The sequence below is a fragment of the Mustela lutreola genome, chromosome 2 (assembly GCF_030435805.1).
Source record: "Mustela lutreola isolate mMusLut2 chromosome 2, mMusLut2.pri, whole genome shotgun sequence".
In the NCBI taxonomy this organism is placed as follows: Eukaryota; Metazoa; Chordata; class Mammalia; order Carnivora; family Mustelidae; genus Mustela; species Mustela lutreola.
This window is the reverse complement of record NC_081291.1, coordinates 223,733,308-223,758,530: the sequence shown is the minus strand read 5'-3', so window position 1 is coordinate 223,758,530 and position 25,223 is coordinate 223,733,308. Positions and strand designations below refer to the sequence as shown.

The 25,223-nt window shown below is 64.2% G+C and overlaps 1 protein-coding gene and 1 long non-coding RNA gene across 2 annotated transcripts; one reads left to right on the top strand and one right to left on the bottom strand.

The window, feature by feature from the left end:
* Positions 1-373: 373 nt before the first annotated feature.
* ITGB2 (integrin subunit beta 2) lies at positions 374-23,329 on the top strand. Its single transcript, XM_059164931.1, has 16 exons — positions 374-532; positions 7,778-7,838; positions 8,134-8,222; positions 10,730-10,910; positions 11,696-11,866; positions 12,354-12,595; positions 13,848-14,003; positions 14,332-14,427; positions 16,306-16,395; positions 17,251-17,391; positions 19,042-19,229; positions 19,335-19,579; positions 19,706-19,925; positions 20,364-20,569; positions 22,549-22,715; positions 22,882-23,329. The coding sequence occupies exons 1-16, from the start codon at positions 500-502 to the stop codon at positions 22,942-22,944; spliced, it is 2,349 nt and encodes a 782-aa protein (XP_059020914.1). The 5' UTR covers positions 374-499; the 3' UTR covers positions 22,945-23,329.
* On the bottom strand, positions 23,070-25,069 carry LOC131825471 (uncharacterized). Its single transcript, XR_009351264.1, has 2 exons — positions 24,111-25,069; positions 23,070-23,920 (listed from the first exon to the last, which is right to left on the bottom strand). It is a non-coding gene; the product is annotated as an uncharacterized LOC131825471 (long non-coding RNA).
* Between the last annotated feature and the right edge of the window lie 154 nt (positions 25,070-25,223).

Sequence of the window (25,223 nt, the reverse complement as noted above, 5' to 3'; positions counted from 1 at the left end):
TGCTCACGGGCTCACTCCCAGGGTCACTGTGCTCCTGAGGCCCTGTCACACTTGTTGTTCCCTGACCACAGCCCTCAGTCCCAGCACCTTGTTCTCCGATGGCTGCAGTCTGCAGGCTGGGCCCCCGTCCCAGCGTGCAAGTCTGCCGTCCTCTGTCCCTGCAGGGCACGGCCCCCTCTGCCCGCAGGGGCGAGTCTGGGTGCCACCCTAGGACCATGCCCACAGTACTCATCCCTCACTGCTCCTCACGGGAACATGCATAAGGAAGGGCAAGTCCCTCGCGGGCTCCTGGGGTCCTCCTCAGACACCCGTGGGCGGGGCGTGCGGGGGCCGGGGTCTGACGGCCACCTGTGGTGCAATCGCCCCATGTAAGCACTTCCTCCAGAGCAGCTTGGAACAGGAAGCACCGTGCCCTCCCCATCGGGGCTCGCCGGCTCGACCGCTCAACCGTGCAGCAGCCGGTACCGACGAGGCTGACGCCCCTCCCTGCCCAGCCAGAATGCCTCACCGAAGTCACCAGGGCATCAGCGGGGTGAGTGGATGGGGCTCCTCTGTGTCCAGGCTCTTTTTCTAGAGGGGAGCAGTTGGGCCCTGTGGCTCTTCCCCGGGGAGTGGCCCAGCCCTGGAGAGGGCCCTGCAGACCTGGTCCCTGTTACCCGCCCTGGACTTGTCTGCTCCGGGCTCCCTTTCCCGGAGATCCAGTAAGGGGACTGCTGTGTCCACCGTGGCCAGAGCCCCACAGAGCAACAGGAGCGTCTGTAACCGGGGACAGGACCGAGCATGGCCGGAGGACGGGCCCTAGGCTCAGTCCTTCGCCACTGGGTCTAGGGTCTCTTGACAAGTCCCAGACACTTACCGAGCCCCTGACGTGGGGGCTCTGAGGCCCTGCAGGGCCAGGAGGAGGCCTGGGGGGGGCAGGCGAGAACCCGCCAGAGGGGCCAGAGCGGGTGGAACCAGGGCCGTGCGGGGAGTCTGGGGGCCCCAGCCCGCCTTCCTCTTCCTGCTTGGGACCCCTCCCCACCATGCCCCTAAGGTCGGCCGTGGTGGTCTGTCCCCCCAGAGTCTGTGTGTGTGAGTGTGTGTGGAGGTGTGCGAGGGTGGACATGCTGTGTGAAGGCCTGTGAGTGTGAGATTGTCTGTGAGCACGTGTGCACAAATGTGCACAAATGTGCGTTAGAGGATGTGAGCTGTGCAGGTGTGAGTGGGTGTGTGTGCGTGTGTTGTGTGTGCGTGCGAGCTCTCCCGCTGCTGGGCCCGCCTCTCCTCTTCAACTCTCAGAGGGTCTCAAGCTCCGGCTTGCTGCTGTGAAGGTGTCACAGGACAGCTGGGTTTAGGGGACAGATGTCAGGTGTGTGACTGCACAGCTCACTGCCAGTCTCCTGGGAGCCTGTCCCTATGTCTCCTGGGAGTGGGGGGCAGAATCCTGGGGTCAGCCGGGACCCTGACACGCCACACGCCACAGCACCGCCATCTCACCCACTCCCGGTGCCCCTTCCTCTTTCCCTGACCCGGGCTGGGATCCCGCCGGCTTGCCCAGCTGGGCTTGCCACACCTGGAGGTGGGGGACTCCTGGGACCCTGCTGGACAAGGAGGAGGGGCAGCTGGGGGCGGGCCCCCCGCAGCCTACGGTCCTCGCAGAAGGTTCCAGTGCTAGCTGCGGAGCCCGCGCTCCGTCCCACACCTGGTGCAGGCACGAGGCTTCACTCCGGGGACGCCAGCTGTCCAGGTAACCGCAGGCTGGGCTGCTCCGAGTGGCCCGAGCTAGGCTTCTGTGACAGGGAGGGGACCAGCTCTGCCGGGGTCCCTGCACCGAGGCTCACACCTGTTTCTCTGCGGAGCTGGTAAGCAAATCCAGGAGGGAGGAGAAACGGGGAGGGGCTCAGCATGGCCCCTGGGCTCTGCCCTGGCCTTGGGCCTCCAGGAAATCTGGGTGGAACTCCTGGCCCTGGGCAGAGGCCGCAGGCCCCAGGCCAACGTGGGCATTGCCTAGAGATTTCATGAGGGACGGAGTGCCGAGACCGGCAAGGGCCTTGCAGACCACTGTGTGGAGGACGCTGCCCGCTCTCTGGGGCTGGAGGGACTGGCTGCACCCCGGGAGAAGGCCTTTCCGCAGCAGGGGGAGACCCGTAGCTCAAACTCCCTTGGACGCTATAATCACATGTATGATTCAGAATCCCCTTCCCTGTGGGGTCGGGGACCAAGCAGACCCCGGCTTCCGCGTGGCTCCCCTGGCGTGGCTCCCCCGCTTGGTGTAGACATCCCCGTGTCAGCGCCCAGACAGAAATGTGGGTCCTGGTGGACAGTCGCTTTTCCTTATTCTCATGAAAGTTGAGTTGTGCTCCCACACTTTCTCTGCTGTCAGGGGCCCCCTGGGAGGGCCTCCCGGATGGGAGAAATACTTTCCAGCCTGACAGCTGGGCAGGCAGCACCGGCATCTGGGGCCGGAGTGGGCAGCAGCCAGAGGGCAGCCGCTGGGACCACCACTCCCGCCCATGGCCCCCAGGGACATCTGCCTGTTTGTTCCTGACTTCTAACACCTCCTTGTCACGACACAGCCCTGCCCTTCGACCCTGGATTCATTACACGTCCTCTGTTTTAGGTACAGATCCGTTCTTTTAGGATCCATCTGTCTTGACATTTTCCTCCGCAGTCTTGAGGTGCAGAAGCTTCCCGATTCAGATGTACATGCTCTCCTGGTCCTTGCATCATCCTGTGTCCCCACGCGGAGCCTACGTGGGCCTCTGCTGTGAAGGGCCCCTTCCTGGGGAACCCCCACCTGTGCTCTCCGCCTTTGAAGGCTGGGGCGCAGCCCACTCACAGTCTCTGACGCGGCCACGGCCACGGCCGCGCCGTCCACGCCCGCCGTCGCGGGCCGCCCTCTGACCGCTCTAACCGAAGCCGCGTGGCCATCCTTCTCCTAATTTTGTTGCCTTTTTCAAGGAAACAGGTTCTGGCGGGTTTGTTGATTTTAGCTTTTTGGTTTGTTTTCCGACTCAGACGCGCGCCCATATCCACGCGTTTCCGCCTCCCTGTCCAGAGCTTTCCCGGTCTTGCCACCACTTCTGAATCGGCGTCCCGTCCCGTCCCCTCCGTCCGCGTCCGCGGCCAGACGCTCGGGCATCGGCCGCGGACACAGGCTTTCCGCCGCCGGGGCCGAGGCTGCTCTCTGCAAACACGATCTCGATTCCTCTTCGACGGGCGAGATGCTCTTTGTCCGATCAGCACGGGAGCGCGTCTCACCGGGTTCCCACGGTCACGAACCGTGCTCGGCTCTGGGGCCTCTTGTCCTGGACACCTTTCGCAGATGCCTGTGGGGCTGTGCAGAGGACACGCAGGTCACGCCTGCTCCGGCCCCTGCTCCTTCTGTCCCTGTGTCTGTCCATCTGTCCTTCTGTCCAGAGCCTCGAGCTCTGAGCACCGGGGGTCCAACACACCCCCACCCGTACCATGTGGCTTCTGTCCAATTCTGTGTTTTCTTTTTTTTTTTTTTTTTAAGATTTTATTTATTTATTTGACAGAGAGAGATCACAAGCAGGCAGAGAGGCAGGCAGAGAGAGAGGGGGAAGCAGGCTCCCCGCTGAGCAGAGAGCCCGATGCGGGGCTCGATCCCAGGACCCTGAGATCATGACCTGAGCCGAAGGCAGAGGCTTAACCCACTGAGCCACCCAGGCGCCCCGGTGTTTTCTTGTGAAAAGCCGAAACGACCCCATCTCCACACTCTGTCTGTGGCGTAAACAGGCTGATGCCTTGTTCAGCTCCGTTGTGCGCATTTGCTTTTTTCCTCCGTGAAACAGCCCTGAGTCGTCCAGCTCCCGGGGTGAGTACGGACCGAGCACAGCCTGGGTCCCCTGTCCCATCTTTTTTCTTTATCGTTTCAGCGGCTCTGAAGTTCATTGTTTCATCAGTTGCATGTGACACCCGGTGCCCATCAGGCCAGGCGCCCCCTTCATGCTGTCCCCCAGTGCCCCAGCTCCCCACCACCTCCCTTCTCTGCCTCTGATCTTCAAACTTTCCCGCCAGCACCTCCCCCCACCCCCCAGGCTGCCCCTGTCACCTGATTGGGCATGTCCCTTGTAAGCCCCTGGGGATTGGCCCTCTGGCCCCACAGGCCTGCAGGTGCAGTGAACCCTTGGAGCTGACAGTGGCCTGGTCTGAGGGTTTGCACTTTACAAAACCTTCTTCTTTTTTCTTTTTTTAAAAGACCTTATTTATTTATTTGAGAGAGAGAGAGAGAGAGAGCATGAGAGGGGAGAAGGTCAGAGGGAGAAGCAGACTCGCTGAGCCAGGAGCCCAATGTGGGGCTCCATCCCCAGACTCTGGGATCTTGGGCTGAGCCCAAAGGCAGTGGCTTAACCAGCTGAGCACCTCCCCAAGGCGCCCAAAACCTTCTTCTTTTGATTCGATGCGAACCTGCGGTCCGGAAAGGATTCTTGGCAAGTTTTCTGTGCAAAAAGATGGTTTTATGAAGCACGAGGACGGGACTCGTGACAGAAAGAGCTGCCCTGGGGGGTGTGAGGAAGAGACGGTTATGCTCTTTTATGTTGGGGGCGCAGAGAGAAAGGAAATTTCTAAAGGGATTTTCTGTAAGACTTAAAAGGGTCCTGGAGATCAGGCTATTAGAAGCTAAGGTTGCTTCTTGCCTCCAGCAAAGCCTGAACGATCCTGCTGTTGTGAGCTCCTGGAGGACCCTCCCGTCTCTGTGTTTGTCCCCGTCTGTGCCCTGTTCGGTGGAAAGGGGATTTCATTGTTTCTGCATTTGTTTTGTCTTCGTTCCCTTCCTCCTCCGTTGGACAGGAAGCCTGGTCTGACACCAGCTTGCTGTCCTGACTCAGACGCCGCGCCCTCCCTCTGCCTGCTGCCCACGGTGCTCTCTTTCTTAAGTTTCCGCTTTTCCTTGTCTTTTACCAAATATGGGCTGTGTGTGCGCGTGTGTACGTGTGCATGTGTGTGTGTGTGCGCGCGCGCGCGTGTGCGACCCGGAAAGCCGCTCCTGTAACGCTCCCTCAGCTCTCAGACCCTCGCTGTCCAGACCTTCTGCAGGCGACCCTGCTCCACTGCATTCCTTTGGGGACGGTGGGGCCGGGGCGGGAGCGCACTTGGAAGCCACCCGCGGGGGACAGACCCACGACTTCCGGCAGTTGCCCCGAGGCTGTGCCAGCGTCCCCACCGCGGATGGGGCGTGCAAGGGTGGCTGTGTCCCCAAGTCCTCACAGCCGAGGGCGCTCAGGCACTGTGGGTCCCACCCTGCTCTCTGGGGAGACAAAAGCCAAAGTGCGGGCGGAGCGGGGCACCCTCCCTCAGAGGTAGGGTGGTGGGGAGCGCCTGAGCTGGGCCAGAGGCCCGGCCCACCCTGGAGCCTGCGTCCCTCCCCCTCCCCCGGGCTCAGCCTAGGCCTCCTGCTCCCAGGACCCTGTCCCTACAAACAAGTCAAGGGCCCCTGGCGGCCAGTCCTGTGGTGCTGCAGACACACGTGCTCCCGGCCGGTCCCCCACTGGGAGCCGGAGGCTGGTCCCCCACGGAGGAAGTCAAGGCAGCAGGTTCTAGCGAGGCGGGCCGCCATCCAGGTCGGGTACTCTGTGCCGCTGCAGGGCGGCCGGCAGGACAGGCTCCGAGGGCCCTCGGTCTGTGCAGCTCCACGACATCAGTCTCGGGCAAGGCCCAGTCCCGGCCACTGGGCATGCCTGCCGCTGCCTGAGGGCAAGGAGGGAGCCGGCCTGCCCACTTGCCTGGGGCAGAGGAGGACAGGCCGCGGGCTCTGCCTCTCCGTCCTCCCTCTGAACGCCCAGAGCCGCCGTGTGTCCGGGCATCCTGCCCCCAAAGGCTGGTGGACACGCAGACTGGGGTGCAGCTGTCCCCATGGCCGCGCCGTCCCCGTGGCCGCCCCAGTGCTCCCATGGGCAAGGAGTGCTTTGGGACAGGGCAGCTCCCCACCCCTGCCCAGCTTCCCAAGGTCAGGGTCAGGACCTCGCAGTCTGTGGGTTAGGAAGTGAGGTCCCTCCCTCTCAGTGGGAGGAGTGTGCCTGCCGAACCGGCACCCGGGTCCACATCCTGCTGGTGCTCAAGGCCCACAGAGCATACACGCTGGTTGTTGGGAATGTTTGGGGCTCGGTAGTAGGGCAGCCGCTGCCCCAGGAGCTTGGTACCAGCTCACCCTGCCTGAGCACGGGTGTGGCTGGGGTGCTTGGGAAGGAGCCTCCCACCTTTACTGGGGACAGCCTTGGGGCAGGGTGGTGGGGTTCCCTGGAGGCCGACGTGCCCTGGACAGTGGCCAGGCAGGCCCAGGGCTATGGGGGGAACACTTGAGTCAGCACGGGCAGTCAGCTGTGAACTTTGGAGGGACCCAGATCGAAGCTGGGACTGGCCACAGCTGGCCTCGGCCTGAGCCCCACGCACCAGGCTGGGAGGCAGAGATGGGGCCTGATGTGTACCCGAGCTGTCCGCCCCCCGCCCCCTTGGGCCCATCGGCCGCTGCTCTGACCCAGGAAGCCACTGCGCTGTGTGGTTCTGCTTTTGACCCCAAAGGGGAAGGATGGAGCATTCTGACATTTTTGGGTCCTGATTATAATCTTGGTGGGGACCAGGGAGCAGGACGGTCACCTCCAAAAAGATGGGAGCCCGAGGCTGGGCAGGGCTTCGAAGCACAGGAGGCCCTCCCTGCGAGGCCCCCGCCCCGGGCACGGCACAGAGGCAGGCGTTACAGGAGAGTAAAGCAAGGCCCACCTACAGGCCACGCCCAGAGCCCCACAGGCCAAGGTCGGTCTGGGTTGTGGCCTCTGCTGGCCCTGAGGATCCCCTCCTCGGCCCTCCCCAGGCCGTGTGATGGGCTGGGTGGCCCTGGGAGCCTCACAGGCCTGCTGCAGGGGCAGGAGCCGGCATTCACATCACCTTCTCCGGTCGAGCAGGCCCCTTCCTCCTGCCACCCCTGATTCCTGGCTTCTCCGCACCGGGCTGCTCTCTGGGTCGAATGAGAAGACCACAGCCAGCTACAGAGCTCTGAGACGGGGGCGCCTACCTGCACGGGCGTTCCAGCTCTGGGCCCAGCCCCTGACCGGGGGCCCTGTAAGGGGAGGGCGAGGTTGCCCACGCTGACCGCAGCCCAGCAGGCCGTGGGTCGGAAGGCGCCCCTGTCTGCCTTGAGGACCCGAAACAAGAGCCTGAACGCCGGGCCTCCCCCACCGACCGTGGCTCTGGGGGCGTCGGGATCCGTCCGAGCCCAGCCGATCCTCGCCTTACTGCAGGTGCCGGGTTTCTGAGGACAGTAGGTGTGCCCAGAGAAAATCACCGTCACCTAGAGCCATGGCCTTGGGCCAGGCAGGCCTGGACTCTGTGCTCGCCCTCCGGCAGGGGTCCAAGCCGGTGGCTGGCTCAGGCCTCGCACCTGGGATGTGCTCGGGCGATTTCTCGTCCTTGTCCTGGTTCTGGGGCCACCAGGAGGCCTGGGCCGGGTGTGGCTCTGCTCTGAGCCCAGCGCTCAGTTCCTGGGGCTCAGGCGTGACCCGGCACGTGCAGCCCCACACGTGCGATGTGTGCGTGTGGTGTGTGATTGTGATGTGTGTGTGAGGTGGGCACCCACACGTGTGCGTCCTGCTCGTCCTCTGAGGGCCTGTGGGCACCCGCCACACCACTCGGGCTGTCAGGGAAAGGCGGTGGCTGGGGCTCACCCCAATTCTCCCCAGCCAGGGTGGAGGGACATGGGGCCGCCCAGTGCTGCGTCTGGAGGCCACAGCCCAGCATCCGGGGTGCAGGGCCACATCAATGAGACCCCTTCCCTCCACAGGACATGCTGTGCCAGCGCGCCCTGCTGCTCACACTGGGGGCTCTGCTCTGCCTCTGGTCGGGTGAGTTCTCCGCATCCTGGGTCGGGAAGAAGGGGGCCGTCCCCGTGCTCCTGGGCTGGGTTCCAGCCGCTGTGGAAGGACTGTGCCCCAGGGAGCGCGTCCCAGACCCCAGCCCCCCCGGTCCCCACGCTCTGCAGCTCCTGGAGGCCTGGCCCCAGGCCGCCGGCCTCCCTCCTGCCCTCCCTGGTCCTCCTGCAGAACCCCCTCCTCCCCCGCACCCCATTCCCGCTGCCCAAGCACCCGCAGCTCTGTGCTGGTGGCCCGGCGCTCACGGAGCTGTGTCGTCTCCCCGCAGCCCTCTGCCAGGAGTGCACCAAGTACAAAGTCAGCACGTGCCGGGAGTGCGTGGAGTCGGGCCCGGGCTGCGCCTGGTGTCAGAAGCTGGTAAGAGCCGCCGGGCACCGCCGGGCCCCTGACGGGCCTCACGCCCGTCCTGCGGGCCCGTCCCCGAGCTGGGCGCCCTCTCTCTGCCTCTGGAGCTGCTGGCACCCGGGGCGCCACCACTCTGTTCCCTGGGAGGGCGGGAGCAGCCTGGGGCATGGCCTGTTCGAGAGACAGACAGACAGACCCAGCCTCACCCCAGGGTGGCCGCGTACCCCCGACCAGGCAGGAGCCCTGCCCAGAGGTCACGGGTCGCGAGGAGGCATCCAGGGAAGCGAGAGGAACAGCTCTCAGTGTGGAAGGTGTGGGAGGCTCCACGTGGGGAGCCTAACTGTGCTGCGGTCTCCTGTCCTGCCCGGCTGTGGGGCCTTCCCGGACGGAGAGCAGAGACCTCCCTCCCGTCCCCTCCGGAAGGACAGCCAGGGCACGGCCCGCAAATGCCAGACCCACCCTCCTCCTGGACGGAACCCCCAGATGCCGACCCCGCCCCCTGCCCTGGGGGGGATCCCTGAGGTTCCGGCGCTGCAGGCGTGGCGGGAGCCCCGCACAGGTGCGCACACTATGATTTTCTCGCGAGCACTCGCAAGCAGACTGCGGCCCCGAAGCCCGTTTGTTGAAAACGTCCCGTGTCCTTCTCACGCACAAGAGGCCCGCCGGAGACCCACAGTACGCTTTTCCAGGACGGGACAGCTGCCCCGACGCTCAAGCCTATCTGCCCGCCGTCCGCAAACATTTCCAGCTGTTCCAGCAGTGCCTTCGGCAGCGTTTGCGAGGAGCCAGGCTCCCGCTCTGCCGGCGGCGGTCCTGTCCCTTTAGTTTCCCAGAACCAGGACAGAGGAGCCCCCGCCCACATCACGCACCCTCGACATTTCTGACCAGGGCGGAACGGCCACCGTGTCCACGGCCTGGCATCTCCTCTGCTCCTGCCCAGAAGCTCCTGTGTCTCGGCCAGAGCCCCGCACGGGCTCACACCGTCACACCGTTGTCCCAATGCGAGTGACGCTAGCTCGGCCCACTCAGCTGATGTCACTGTTCCTCTACAGTGATTCCGTACTTTGTGGGGAGCTGTGCCGGGGCCAGGAGACCCCCCCTTCCCGTCAGGCTCACACCCCTCACGTCCGCACCCCGGGGTGATCGGCGCCGGCGTCGCTCAGTACCGCGAGGAGTGCTGTGGGGTCCATAAACTCCCGTAACGGCTTCCGACGTGAGGAGGAGTTTGTCCTTCTCCGCTGTCTCTCTCTCATCTGAGCGGCCCCACAGAGGGTTAGAGTTCTGTTTTATTCCGTCACTGTCATCGGAGGCTCAAATACTTCCAGCTTGGTCCACGGGGAGCCCCTGCCCCGGCTGGCTCTGTGTCCCCCCAGCACGCTCCTCGTCGCTCTTTTGAGCGCTTTCTGACTCCAGAGTCAGTCGCCCCAGGCCCAGCCCTACGTCCCGCCCCAAGCCTGGAACTCCTGTTCCCAGGTCCCTTTCAGGAGAAGCGGCTCCTGACACCCGCGCGCACTTCCTCCATCTCCCCCCCATGACGCTCCACGCTCCGATGGGACCTTCTGAGCGGCCACAAGCAGCCCACAGAGATGCTCAGGGTGTGGTCTCTCCCCTTGGATGCGGTCCGGCCACAGCGGGGGTGGGGGGACGTGTCCTCCGGCAGGTCGCAGCTCCCCTGCCCCTCCGTGAGCATATTCGATTCTGCGGAACCTCCGTGAGGTTCCCAGTGGATTCCACGGGAGGCTTTGTCGGTCCCCGGGAAGTTCACTTGATTTCTCGAGTTCTCCGAGCCTTAATGGAGTCCTGCGGGGGAGCGCCGGCCGCCCCTGCCCCGCGGCCCCCCTAGCCAGCCCCGCACTTGCCCTTCCCGAGTCTCCTTCCCCTCAAGGAAGCAGAGACAGGTGTCCGTGCCCATGGAATGAGGGGCGAAGTGGGCATGAGGACACTGCCCTGAATCCAGGACCCCCACACTCCTCTCCAAACAGCGAGGGGCTTGGCCCGGAGTCCGGGCGTGTGTGCCGGGTTCTTAGGTCTCATGTGTCTTCTCTCAGGAGGGCACCTCTACCAAAGCGTCTGCCGCTGGAGGGGACAGCCACCCCGGCCGCCCCGGCCACTGCTATCCTCCCTGGCCACCCTGGCCACCTCTGGCAACCTCAGGCCAGGTGCCCCAGCCGGCGGCTCCCGGCCCTGGGACTGCTGAGCGACCGCATCGGCCAGCCTGGGGCTGGACACATGGGTCCTTCAGTCACTGCTGTGGGAGGCAGTGGCGGCAAGCATCCCGTCCCCCCACTGGGGTGATCTTGGAGCCTCACGGGGAGGCCGTCAGCAGGTGGCTAGCTTCCTAGCCGCCCAGCCCCCACCCCACTCACCCCCGTGAGGACACCTGTCTGGAACCCCAGGTGCAGATAAGGAGGGACAGCCTCTTCGAAGGACCCCGAGGGTTGGACTTGTGCAGCCCTCACAGTGTGGCCCCCACATGTCCTCTGCCCTCTTCCTGACCCCTGAACGCCCCCCCCCCCCAGAACTTCACCGGGCTCGGGGAGCCGGACTCTGTTCGCTGCGACACCCGGGAGCAGCTCCTGTTGAAGGGCTGTGTGGCTGACGACATCATGGACCCCAGGAGCCTGGCTGAGACCCAGGGGGACAGGAAGGGCAGCCAGCAGCAGCTGTCCCCACAGAAAGTGACACTCTACCTGAGACCAGGTAGGCTCGGGCTTGGCTGGGGGTGAGTCAGCGTGTGTGTGTGTCAGTCCCTCTGGGTGCCAGGGCCCACCAGTGGCGCAAGTGTCCACGTGGCCAGGCCAGGAGGCAGGTAGGTGAGCCCCGAAGACTGTTGGAAACCTCGAGAACATTCCCCTGTGGGCCTCTCCCCTCTGCCGGCAGGAGGATGCCCCCACACCTGGTGTCTGCTGCTTTTGCTCTGTGTCCTTCCCAAATGGGAAAGGGAACCATCTGGGGAACACTATTCTGTCCCACTCTCGGAACGCCAGGTGTGCTTGGCAGAGTCAAGGTTCTGATAAGTCCTGCAGCCAAGCAACCTGAGCGACTGTTTAAGTCAGTGTTGCTCAAACTGATTTGACCCCAGAACCTTGCCTGTGCTCCAGGAGGCGCCCTTCAGGAAGGGGACGGGGACGTGGTGAAGAGCAGGACCACGGGGACAGGCCAGGGTAGGGCTGGGGTGGAGCCTGCCCTGTACCACTGCCCCTGGGCTGGGAACCAGGCCCGCACCCGGATTGCTGGGGTGCTGGGCGGGGACGGAGCAGGCTGCCCAGGCCGCCAGGCCCACCTGCATCTCAGCAGTGCTGGGTGAACTGGAGCTCTCAGTGGTAGATTTATGTCTGGAACGTTCTGTGGGGGGGATGTGGTTCCTTCCTGAGGTGCCCTGTGACTTGTCCGCAGGCCTCAGGGAGCAGTCGTGAGCATTTGGGGACCCGTAGGAGGTATGTCAGTGCCCCCAGACATCCTGACTCTCCCGTCTCTGTCGGCAGGTCAGGCGGCTGCCTTCAATGTGACCTTCCGGCGGGCCAAGGGCTACCCCATCGACCTGTACTACCTGATGGACCTCTCCTACTCCATGCTGGACGACCTCATCAACGTCAAGAAGCTGGGGGGCGACCTACTCCGGGCCCTCAACGAGATCACCGAGTCCGGCCGCATCGGTGAGGCGACCCCCCAGTCCCAGTCGGCCCTGCCGCTCACACGCCTCCCCACGGCCACGCAGGGCAGGGCACTGGCGGGGGGAGCTCTGCCAGGGACCCTCATGGGGAGGGTTCCAGGGGAGGCCCCCTGGGGAGGCCCCTCCTGGACGCTGGCTCCCCTGACACCGTCATGCCACGCGAAGGTCTGTACCTGCACGGCGGTCACACCATCGAACACACGTGCCCGCCCACGGACCCGGTGCAAGTCAGGGGCCAAGGGGACACCCGCCTCTCATCTCGGCCCCCTCCCCGGCCGTTGTCCCCGCGTGCAGGACACGCACACGCTTGTGCTCACACACTCGTCTGCCCCCACGCTCATGCATGTGGGTGTGCGCCGTCCCGTTCTCTCGCCTGCCCTGGTGCGCAGCAGGGAAACCGAGGCTCGTGGGCAGACCCCCCCCGCCTGGGGCCGCCCCTGCCTCCCGACCTCACCCCGCCCGCCCCCCAGGCTTCGGGTCCTTCGTGGACAAGACGGTGCTCCCCTTCGTCAACACGCACCCCGAGAAGCTGAGGAACCCGTGCCCCAACAAGGAGAAGGAGTGCCAGCCTCCCTTCGCCTTCAGGCACGTGCTGAAGCTCACCAACAACTCGAACCAGTTCCAGAGGGAGGTCGGGAAGCAGCTCATTTCCGGAAACCTGGACGCCCCCGAGGGCGGGCTGGACGCCATGATGCAGGTCGCCGCGTGCCTGGTGAGGTCCTGTCCCCGGCCTGGCCCCCGGCCTTCCACAGACCTCCGCCCTGCAGCCACGGGGCTGGCGGCTGAGGGTGGCCCCGTCGGACTCAGAGGCCCCCATCGGCCCCGGGGTTTCCGGGCGGCCGTGGGGCCTGCCGCTTGCCCACACATGTCACTGTGGGCCTGTGACACTGGGCCACCGTCCACACCTCCGTCCGGTGCATGATCTTGCAGGGCGAGCCCACGGAGCAGTGTGGCACTCACAGCTCCTGAATGGCATCACCCCTGCCATGGCTCCCCCCCAGGGAAGACGGCATCCCCCCCAGGCGTCCCCCTGTGTGGTTTCAGTGGTGGGTCGCCGGCCCCGCCCCCAGCAGCCCTCCCCTAGCCTCATCACCAACCCCGGTGGTTGCCCCATTCCGTCACACCTGCTGCGTTGGTGCTGTAGGTGCTACGGTCGGACCGCTCCCTGGCTTCTCTGTTTGATTTGTAAAGATTTTATTAATTTATTTGTCAGAGCAAGAGAGCACAAGCAGGGGGAGCAGCAGGCAGCGGGGGAAGCAGGCTCCCTGCTGGGCAAGGGGCCTGATGCGGGGCTTGATCTCAGGACCCTGACACCATGACCTGAGCTGGAACAAGTCAGACGATGAACTGTCTGTGCCCCCCAAACGCCCCTTTTTTGGTTTTGTTTTTAATATTATTATTATTTATTTTTATTTTTGTTTTATTATTATTTTGTATGACATGCTGTTTTAACCCTTCCCAAACCAGACTCCAGGCTCCTAGCCTCTCTGTGGGCCCAGGCACAGCGACCGTGTTTCTGTTTTTGTGCCCTGCCTGCTCTGTGACCACGCGAGTGTCGCTAGTGTCCCCATGTCACCCGTGTCCCCTTGCACGTCCCCCAGTTTCTGTCATCCTTTGTTCTACCGTGTTTCATGTTGTAATATGCATTTCTGTGAGCATTTTCTGTTTTGGGAGTATTTCCCTAGGATTGGTCCCTGGCCGGAGTGGCCAGGGAGGCCATGGGCTGTATTTCAGCCGACAGTACCCCCCCACCCCTGCCATGTGCGAGGGCATTTCTCCAGCAGCCCCGGTGCTGGAATCCGGACTGGACTGCGGACCCCGAGTCCCGCGGCTGGTCCCGGGAGGGGTCCTCCTGTTCCCAGGAAGAGCAGGTGTGGGGCACAGGCACGGCCCGGGCCTCGAGGCTGCCCCACCACGCTGTGCCCACGGGGGAAACTGAGGACGTGATCCTGCCGTCTCCCCAGGAGGAAATCGGCTGGCGCAACGTCACTCGGCTGCTGGTGTTTGCCACGGACGACGGTTTCCACTTTGCGGGTGACGGGAAGCTGGGCGCCATCCTGACCCCCAATGACGGCCGCTGCCACCTGGAAGACAACACATACAAGCGCAGCAATGAATTTGTGCGTGGCCCTCCCTTGTCCCGTGTCCCGGCGCCCCCCAGAGGAGCGGACAGCAGGGGGTGCTCGGGAGGGAATGCCAGGGCCGGGCTGCAGCCTTGGGGGGGCTCTGCTGGCGGCACAGGGTGCCCAGGGGGCTGGGGGCAGGTCGGCGTCCCCTGGTCTGGTCCCCGACCCGTCGCAGGAGCTTACCTTCACCCGCTGCGACCTGACGCGGCAGCCTGGAATTGTTCGGGGGTGGGGGTCCGGGCTCTGGGCCCCGGGTGGGGCGGACAGAGGGCCCGGGGCTCTGGCCCTGACCCTGGGCTGTCTGACCAGACCTCCCCTCCAGGACTACCCGTCAGTGGGCCAGCTCGCACACAAACTGGCTGAAAACAACATCCAGCCCATCTTTGCAGTGACCAAGAGAATGGTGAAAACCTACGAGGTCTGTGGCGTGGGGGTCCTGAGCAGCGGGGGCCGGGGGAACCCGCAGGCACTGCAGATGCCTGCGCACAGCTGGGCGGAGGGCAGGGGGCGGGGCGCAGGAGGGCGGGGTGACAGGGGGAGGGGCATAGGGGCGGGGCGCAGGGGGGCAGTGGGTGGGCGCCCGGGCGCTGCGGCGGGTGAGGACGCGCGGGCCTGCGGGGGAGGAGGGATGTTCTGCGGGTGGACTGGACCGCAAGGAGGCGCCGGGTGTCCCTGTCCGCTGCGGCGCGCGAGTGTCTCTGCTGACCCAGGGCTCGGTTCACACGGGTCACACGGTTCACACGCGTGCACCTGCCCAGCCCTTACGCCCCAGGTCGGGTGTGTTCCACGGGGACGCGCCCCCACACGCCTGCGCCCGAGCCGGTCCCCACGGGAACCAGCTCTGCACGCCGACCGCACTTGCGTCTCTGCTTTGGGAACCCTGGTCTCCCGGGACTTCTCGGGGTGACCGCCCTGCTCGACTCCGCAGAGTGCGGGGACCTTTCTGTTCCTCCTCTGCCCTTCCCACCCGCTGTCTGGCACCAGGTTTGCGTCAGGCCTTCCCAGCACACCCGGTCTGGCCTCCTCTGGGCTCTGGGGGGGCTGTGAGGGCAGCTGCTTTTTCCCCCACCCTTGGTCCTGGTTGTCACCGTGGTGGGGCTTGCTGCCACTTCCGTGGGGGGTGAGATGCCGGCGGGGGGCCCAGCCCCCAGACGTCAGCAGCTCCTGCTGTGGGTTTTCCAGGCTCTGAAAGAAGACAGGACCCCGCAGGCAACACAGCGGAGGGGGAGGGCAGGGGTCCAGGAGAGCCCCTGGGGTGGGCCCCGAAGCTTGCCAAACCACAGGGACAGGGGTTAAGTGCGGGGCTGGTGACCGGGTGCAGGACCTGGCAGGCCACCCGAGGGGCCACTCGGGTAACTTGCTGTCGAGGCAGGACAGTGTGGGGATGGGAGCGGAGGCAGGAGATCTGAACACAAAGCGCCAGCATGGACAGTGCCCTGGAGAGTCCCAGGCCTTTCTGAGCCTGTTTCCTGATTTGTGGGGCTCCTGGGTGAGGGGCATCGAGGCCACCCAGAGCCTGTCAGGAGAGCATCTGCTGGACTGTCCTTGGTGCCACACACTGAGGGACAGCAGGCTGGAGGGACAGGAGGGGGAAGAGCCCAGTTTCCCAGAGCCATAAGGGTGGGGATCCTGCACCCGGGGTGGAGGGGAGAGGGCGCTGGAGGCCACAGGGGCTTGATGCCCGGGCTGTGGCGGGCCTTGTGGGCTCCTTGGAGGTACCTGGATTCTATCCGGGGAGTCATGGGGGGCTTTGGGGCAGAGAAGTGACCCAAACATCGGTTCTGTAAGATAAAGCAAGGATTCAGTCTTCTATGGACCACAGAGCGAGGGACACGGGGGCAAAGAGTCATTGGCCTCCACACGCGGCAGCCTGCCTGCGCGGGACGCCCGGCCTGCCCCCCACGGGCGTTACTGCGATTACATCACATCACTATGGAAGTGCTCACCACCCACCCCTTCCTGATGGTGTCGGCACATTTTGTGATTTTCTGCCCTGGCTGTACCCGACGAGTCCACTGGGCAGGGACACCCGGTCGGGGCGGCGAGGCCCAGCTTGTCCCAGCAGGTCACAAGCTGGAGATCGGCCACGGAGGAGTGCTCCCGGCAAGGAAATGGGCTTGTCCCGGGCCACTGACCAAGTGCTGTCTTAGCCGAGCGATAAGCTATCTGGGGGAGACGGTCTGAGCCATTTTATAGCGAGAAATAAACCCTCTGGGTGTTATGAGCTCCAGGGACGCCGTGGCTTCTGTGGCCCCAGGGCCCCGGCTGAGACGGGTCTGGTCTCCTGGCCCAACAGAAACTCACCGAGGTCATCCCCAAGTCGGCGGTCGGGGAGCTGTCGGACGATTCCAGCAACGTGGTGCAGCTCATCAAAAACGCCTACAACGTGAGAGTCCGGGTGCCCGTGGGGTCCCTGGGGCGGGCGGCCAACCCCACCCCCCACCCCGCCCCCGGCGCAGGCCTGTGGAAGGGTGCTTTCCGAGTGCATCCTGGACTAGCAGAGCCTGGCTCTTCCCACGGCCCGTCAGGTCCTGCCCCAGGGGTGGCCTGTGTGCGCCCCGCCCGACCCTCGCGTGAAGCGCGGCCTCCCGTCTCCTCCTCGCCTGCGGTCCAGTGGGCGTCCTGGCTCCGCAGGCTGAGAGCTCCTGGGAAGTGCCCTCGGACTGAGCTAGGGCACTGCTGAGGGCTGCTCCTCGTGCCCTTGTGGGGCCCGAAACCCCCAGGCAGGCCCTCCTGCGTCATCACACCCACCACACTGGCCCTGCTCACCCACCAATGACTATCTCTCTGTCTCTCCCTCTGGCTCTGTCTCTCTAGTCTCTGTCTCTAGCTCTCTGTCTCTCTCTGTCTCTATCTCTGTCTTTGTCAGTCTCTCCCTGTCTCTCCCTCTCTATCACCGTCTCTCCTTCTTTCTCTGTCTCTGTCTCCCTCTCCCTCTGTCTCTCTGCTTCTTCCTCTGTCTCTGTCTCTCTGTCTCTCATTCATTTACACAGTTTCCCCATCTCCTAGCCCATGCCAGGCACAGGGCATGTGGTGGTGGGTGACTGCCAGGCCCCATCCTCGTGGCTTTGGTCTGTCCCTGTCGGCCCCTCCCCAGCCTGTCCCGGGGGGCCCCCCAGCTCCCCATGGGCATGTGGACAGAGGGAAGGATGAGCAATGCAGGGGCGTCAGCACCTCGGCCGGGAAGCCCCGGGGACAGCGGGAGGAAGCCCCCTAACCCACAGCTGCTCTTTCCCCCCAGAAACTCTCCTCCAGGGTCTTTCTGGACCACAACATGATCCCCAGCACCCTGAAAGTCACCTATGACTCCTTCTGCAGTAATGGGGTGTCACAGGTGGACCAGCCCAGAGGGGACTGCGACGGCGTCCAGATCAACGTTCCGGTGAGACTCCCCCCCCAACCCTTCCGGAAGGTTCTCCCTCCGGTGAGAGCTAGGAGCGCCCAGGCCCACGGCTAGCACAGGAACAAGCAAGGACAAGGGCCAGGGTCACGGCCAATTCAGCTCTGTCCCCAGGCACCCAGTCGCTCCTTGTGCAAGAGAAGCAGGTGCGGGCTCCCCAGTGTGGACGGAGGATGGGGCATGGCAGCAGCCCCTGGGGCGGAGGCTGGCCAGCGCATACCGACAAAGAAGGAGGTCCTTTGTGCCTGGTTTCCTGATTCCAGGGTTTCGGGTTTGGGGGGTTCTCTTCAAAGGCGCTATTTTGTTTACTTATTTTTAAGTAGGCTCCGCACCCAGTGTGGGGCTTGAACTCGTGACCGTGAGATCAAAACTCGGGGGCTCTACTGAACCAGCCGGCGCTCCTCTTTCTTTCTTTGACAAAGATATTACAGCACGGGCCACACGGATGATTAGAAGTAGCGTTGTTTCTAGGAGTTATCTCCATAACATTGTGATATTATTATGATCATAAAAATTAAGTTTTTCCTTTTTCTGGCTGGAAACCAATATTCAGCAAAAACACTTGCTGTTCTTGCGATTTTATTTGATTTTATTTTTTTTTTAAGATTTTATTTATTTATCAGAGAGAGAGGGGGAGAGCGCAAGCACAGGCAGACAGAATGGCAGGCAGAGGCAGAGGGAGAAGCAGGCTCCCTGCGGAGCAAGGAGCCCGATGTGGGACTCGATCCCAGGACCCTGAGATCATGACCTGAGCCAAAGGCAGCTGCTTAACCCACTGAGCCACCCAGGCGTCCCTGTTCTTGTGATTTTAAATAGGACATTGGAATGCCTTCAAGTATGTCACTCGCTCAGGGTCGCACCTAGACTCTCACAGAACTCTCTCTTCCTCCCATGGGGCGACCCACTCGGGACTTTATTCAGTCCTTCGGTGGGCTGATGGCTTCTTTCACGCTTCGCTGTGTTTCTGCTCTGCGTGAGTGTCCCCCACAGCCCTACAGCAGGTCACTGAAACTGATCTGGGGTGTGGCAGCTTTTGACACGTCGGTGCTCCCTGAAGCCCGAGCTGCTGACTTCCCGGTGCGGGGGGCGGGGACTCCGCTCTGTCCCACCTGGTTCCCCCGGGGCACGGTCCCCTACCCTTTATCTGGGGTCAGAGCACCCCTCCATATCCAGAACTTAGAGCCTCCTGAGGGATTCTGGCGTCGCAGTATTCCAGTCACGGAGAAAATCTGTGTCCTTTCCCAAGCCACTGAGGCTGCTTTCCAACGCGTGAATGTTAAAAACGTTCCAGCAACACCCACCCCGCCCTGGTGTAAGGCCAACCCAGAAGATGACGGGTGTGGGGGCAGCTCCGGCGGGGCAGGAGCTGCCGCCCCCACGTTCCTGCGGGTCCAGCTCTGCTGACCAGACGCCGTTCTCTCTCTCCTCGTGTTGGGTGCCAAGTCCTGGATAAGCGTGGGGTGTTCGGTGTTCTTCCCTCCGTCCCCTCCTGGGGTCCGGGAAGGGCTGGGTCCTCCCCCTGCTCCAGCCGGGCTCCTGGACAGACCCCGAGTCCAGGCCTCAGGGCGAGCAGACGGGGCTGGTCTGGTCCCGCCGCCCCAGCCTGGCCTGAGCCCTGCCTTCCCCGCACAGATCACCTTCCAGGTGAAGGTCACCGCCTCGGAGTGCGTTCAGGAGCAGTCCTTCCTCATCCGCGCCCTGGGCTTCACGGACACGGTGACCGTGCACGTCGTCCCCCAGTGCGAGTGCCACTGCCGGGACATGAGCCAGGACCGCCAGCTCTGCGGCGGCAAGGGCTTCCTGGAGTGTGGCGTCTGCAGGTGCGGAGGGGGTGAGGCCTGCCTCGGCTGATCCAGCGGCGGCGGAGAGAGGGCCGGGGGCATGGCGCCCCCCTCGGGACCTGAGCCCGGCCGCTCCTGCCGCAGGTGTGACGCTGGCTACATCGGGAAGAGCTGTGAGTGCCAGACGCACGGCCGGAGCAGCCAGGAGCTGGAGGGCAGCTGCCGGCGGGACAACAACTCCATCATCTGCTCGGGGCTGGGGGACTGCCTGTGCGGACAGTGCGTGTGCCACCAGAGCGACGTGCCCAACAAGAAGATCTTCGGGCGCTACTGCGAGTGTGACAACGTCAACTGCGAGCGCTACGACGGGCGGGTCTGCGGGGGCGAGGGTGAGTGCGGCGTGGGCGGAGGGACGGGGGAGGGGGGGCTGCAGCGGACAGACAGGCGGATGGGCCTAGCGGGGCCCGTGGGCAGAGGGACGGGAGGGAGGGGCTGAGTCCCTCCACCTCCTGCAGAGCGGGGCACGTGCGACTGCGGCAAATGCCACTGCCGGGAGGGCTTCGAGGGCTCCGCGTGCCAGTGCGAGAGGTCCACCCGGGGCTGCCTGAGCGCCGAGGGCTACGAGTGCAACGGGCGCGGCCGGTGTCGCTGTAACGTGTGCGAGTGCGACGCGGGCTACCAGCCGCCACTCTGCCTGGAATGCCTGGGCTGCCCATCGCCCTGCGGCCGGTACATGTGAGTGCCCCCGCCCCCCGCGCCGCTCGCCAGCCCCTGCGGCTCCTCCACCAGCAAACACCGCTTCCCCCACCCCGGCCTCGGCCTCGCAGCCCACGTCACCGCAGGGGGCCCCTCACACCCACCCCCCAGCAGACCCCTCCCGCCACTGGGCACCGAGCTCTGGGGCGTGTGCTCTCACACTCACGCTCACGCTTGCATTTGTGCTCGCGCTCACACCACACTGGCGCTCACACTCACACTCGTGCTCACGCTCACATTCACGGTCATGCTCACACCTGTGCTCACACTCATGCTCACATTTGTGCTCGCGCTCACACCACACTGGCGCTCACACTCACACCCGCGCTCATGCCTGTGCTCATGCTCACATTCACGATCGTGCTCACACCTGTGCTCACACTCACGCTCGTGCTCGGCGCTCACGCCCCTCTGCAGCACCTGCGCCCAGTGCCTGAAGTTCGAGCAGGGCCCGTCGGGGAAGAACTGCAGCGCGGAGTGCGGGAACGTGGGTCTGCTGAGCGCGCCCCCGGAGAAGGGCCGCCGGTGCAAGGAGCGGGACCTGGACGGCTGCTGGGTCACCTTCACCCTGCGGCAGCGGGCGGGCCGGGACAGCTACGACATCCATGTGGACGACAGCCGAGGTGAGGCCGGCGAGGGTGTCTCTCCCCACTCAGATGGCTGGCCTGGGGGTTAGGCAAGCATCCACAGCCACGGTCCTGGCCTGCCCCCTCTGCCTTCCCCACGTCGCGACCTGTGAGAGGCGGTGCATGGCTTGTCCCTGCACGACAGCGCTGTTCCGGCCAAGGGGACACGTGGGGGCTGGGTCCCCACCCCCGGACCGCTGCCTGGGGCTCCCAAGAGTGGGTCCACAGAGAGCTGTGTGAAGGCCACCGTGGGCTCCGATCTCAGCCCTGGAAGGGGGCCTGGGGCCAGGAGCCCAGGCGGCACGCCTTCTAAAATGCTGCTTGCCTATCCGTCACTGGGCTCCGGGGCCATGCCTGGCCTGGTAATGGTTGAAGACATGAGGACACCAAGCCTGTCCTCGTGGGGCTCACATTCCAAAGGGGTGGGGCACACTTGGCCCGTACCAGAGACAGCGTGGGACTGTGGCCAGGGTCATGAGGTGCAAAGATGATGGGGGTGCTGTGTGGGCCCCTGACGTCAAGGTCAGACAGTCACTCGGAGGGGGACCACTGCTGCCGAGACCGCGCAGGGGAACTGGAGGGCATGGGGTCAGGGGCCCTTGGCTCTGGGTTTCGATGGAGCCCCTGTGAGGCCTGCGATGATTTGGGTCTCCCTCCAAACGTACCAAAAAGCCATGAGCAGTTTGGGGAAGTGCGAGGGACACATTGGAGTCGTGTGTTCGGAAGCCGAATACGGACCCACGAGGGGCCCCTGCCGGACACGGGCACAGTGGCGTGCAGAGGGACATGTGTGGGGGTGGTGGGGGCATGGGGCAGCGTGGACAGAGCCTGCCCTTGGATGGAACACAGGCATGGGACCAGGGGGAGCAAGAGGCAGACCCATAGGCCCCAACAGGTGGTGTGGGGGTCAGGCTACTTTTTAGGAGGAACACTGGGTGGGTGATAGTGACGGACACGTGTGGGTGCCGAGACGTCAGGAGCACAGACACACATTGGGATGGGCCCCAGGACTCTGGACAAGCAGCCTCCAGGGGTGTGCGGGGCACCCAGATGTTCAGCTCCCCCTGCTTCCTGCTCAGAGAGGCTGAGGGCAGGGGAGCTTGGGGCCAGGGGCCAGGGTGGATGCCGCAGGCCTGGGCAAGCCGTCCCCCGAGGCCCTTGCAGGACGGAAACCTGCTCCCAGCTCCCCTTCCCACGGAGGGAACCCCGGGGAGGCGGGTGGGGCTCAGGGCTTCTGTGTGGCCAGGAGCTCACGGCCTGTGCCCAGGGCCCGCACAGCGCAGCCTGCCAGCCTGGAGCGCTGCCGCTGGCTTTCTCTGACCCCAGATTGGGTCCTGTCTGGGTTTGTGCTGCTGTGGCCAAGTTGTTCAACCTGCATAGGACACTAAGGCCCCCTAGAAAGGCCAGTATGATGGAGGGAGCACAGGGAAACATGGGTGTCCAGGGGCAGGCAGATAAGGGCTCCATCCCTTGGTCAGGGGCTGAGGTGTGACACAGCCCAGCCTAGCCCTCAGGGAGGGGTCAGGTCGTTTGGACCCCACCCGGGTTCCCTCGGGAGGCTTTCGCCCGCTGAGTGCTCATCCCTAGACTCAGGGAAGAGGTTCTGGGGGCCCTGGGGGCCCTTCCTACTCTGTCTCTGTGAGTTTCAGGGCCGGGGCCCTCGGCTGTCCCAGCTGGGGGCAACCGAGTCGGGAGGTGGGTATCTTGTCCAGGCTCTGCCCTGGCTAGGGGCATCCTGGGCCCCACTTTCTTTCTGGGTAATAAGGGTTGTTTAAGCTTCCTCTAAAACCACAGGAGGGGGTCCCTGGCTGAGGGTTGGGGGCTCCCTTCCCCACCTGTTGCCGTGATGGCGAGCACGGAGGTGGGAGAGCTCTGTTCGCCTCAGCAATGGGCAGTGACCTGGGGCAGGGCACCCATGGGGCCCGGTGAGCTGGGGTGGGCCTGACACTCGCGTGTGTACTTCTTCCTTGCCTCAGAGTGTGTGGGGGGCCCCCAAGTCGCCCCCATTGTGGGTGGCACTGTGTCTGGCGTTGTGGCCATCGGCATCCTTCTGCTGGCCGTCTGGAAGATTCTGACCCACGTGAGTGACCTCCGCGAGTACAAGCGGTTCGAGAAGGAGAAGCTCAAGTCCCAGTGGAACAATGTGAGTGGCTGTCCCTGGGGTTGAGGCTGTCCCACATGCCCCCCACCACCACCACGCTCCCCAGTCCACATGCCCCTGTAGTTCATCTGCGGAGCTGGGACCCCGGGATGGTCACCCCCGCTCCTGGCTTTCTTCCCCTCCACTAATGAGTCGCCCTTCCCTCCAGGACAACCCCCTTTTCAAGAGTGCCACTACAACAGTCATGAACCCGAAGTTTGCCGAGAGCTAGGGCGCTCGGTGAACCAGGCGGAAACAGCCCAGCTCGCATCTCCTCCAGGGACGGGGTCACAGTCCCCGACAAGTTCACCCATTAACCTGAAACCCCACTGTCGTTTTCTGCTCTTGAGATAATAGGTATGGTCGGTGACAATATGGACGTGTCCGAAGGGACAGCCTCCCCCTTCTGACGCGTCCAACCTTGTAGTAGAGACTTGAAGAAGGAATCGCTTGGGTCTTACGAGGTTCGGTGCGTTTTCCTATAAAACTTAGAGTGGCAATCTCACTGTGGCACAGATTTATTTATGTTCGAACTTACTGTGGTATAAAATCACCTTCCGTTGGTGACGTGTTTCCCAATCGTGTGTATGGAAGAAATAAAGAAAACTTCAGGTGAGGCTGTGCGTGAAAGCTGGGCTCTGTGCACCCTGCGAGGGTCTGTGTGGCCCGCGGCCATGGCGCGCGTCTCTCTCCTTCCTCGCCTGTCGGCCGGGTGTCCACGGCCCTCTCCGCCCCACCCCTGCCCCACTTCCTAAGCAGCTGCTTCCCCTCCTTCTGGGGCCAGTGCAAATCCCCGCTGGCTGTGCTTCTGATGACCGGCCACGAGTGGATTCCGTGAATTTGCGGAGCGGCTCACTCGCTGGGTTATGGATTTATTACAAAAGATGTGGATGAACGGCCCCATGAAGATAGGTGTAGGGCGAGGTGGGGGTGGGGAGCTTCCATACCCGGGGGGGCCTGCTGGCCCCATGATGCGGACGGTCGGGGTCCAGAGGTGACGACCAGGAAAGAATTCTTGAGACCCCTTTGGTGCAAGAGGGGTCTTATGAAAGCGTGGGCCCGGGGCCACGAGGCTTCCAAGGGATCTGCTGAGTGACTTCCGCACTTCGGAGCGGGGGATCTAAAGACAAGGGAAGCTCCCAAGAGGACTTTCCTGTGTTCACGACTCTCGGGATCCTGGAGGCCAAATCCTTGTCAGATTCTTCCCTCTAGTGAGGGATGCAGACAGCAGGGAGCTTCCCAGAAGAAGGTGACCTTCTGCCCCCGTCAAGCACAGGTCAACGGTTACAAGGACATTCAGCTTTACCTGCGTCCCCTTCTGCCTCTGTCCCCCACGTTAATGCCACCCTGGCGCCCCTATCCTGCACAAACTGGCAGCTGGGCCTATGCATGGGGTACCTGGCGTTGGGTTCCAGACTTTGATCGTAAATTCTCTGTCAGGGGCTCTGCTCCGGCAGGTGGGGCAGCCAGAAGGGACTACGCCCCATCATGGCCCAGGCCGGCCGCCCGTTCCAGCTCCGTCGCAGCCCAGCCGGCACCTGGGGGGCTGGAAGCGACAGCGTCCCACGGAGGCGGACCTCCCTGCCCAGGGGCGGGCACTGTCACTGTCTACACGTGTTGCCTGCTCAGGTCAGCGTGCCACTGGGTTGAGACTCACGGACCCAGCCCCGCACGGCCCACAGGCCCAACCTCCACGGAGACTGTGTCGGAGATGCAGTACTGGTCTGGGTATAGACCCAGCCTGCTGAGCTGGGAGCCCCATGCGGGCTCTATCCCAGCACCCCAAGATCATGACCTGAGCCGAAAGCAGAGGCTTTAACTCACTAAGTTGCCCAGACGCCTCTGGGGGCACACGTCCAAACCCAGGCAGGAGGGTATTCATTTCTAAGGGCAGAAACTGGCCAGGCCACCATGCTAGCCCCAAGGCACCCTCCTCCTGGCCCTCAGATCTGGCACTCATGTAGTCCAGCCCCGGGGGTGGTTTCCCACACCGCAGGACGGGGCAAAGGTGAGGTCAAGCTGCCTCCAGCGTCGCCCGGACAAGGAGGCACACATACACAGTGACCGACAATCCTGGCACACGGGCCCTGGCACACGGGCAAGCTCAGTTCTAGGGGCGGTGGGACCTTCCCAGGGAGGGGAGGGAACGAAGCTTTAGAGGCCACGGACCGAACCGCTGCCCGACGGGGCAGTCTTGACCCCCGGATCAGACTGCAGCGCCCACGGCAGTCCCGCCCCCCTCGACGCCGAGGCCGGGGTGGGACGGCAGAGCCACCGGCCCGCGAACGGCATGGGGACCCCCGCACGCCGGGCTGGCAGGCGGACCCCGCGAGAGCCGCCCCAGCCGCGCCCCCCGCCCCCCGGGGCTGCCCCGACCTGCGGCAGCGGGAGGTGCGCGGCCCGCCCCCGCGGACGACTGCACGCCCCGGCCCCCGCGGTCACGCACACGGTCCGGACGCAGCGGCCGCCGGCGGGGAGGCGGACCCGGGCCCGGGGCGTCTCCGCGCGGCT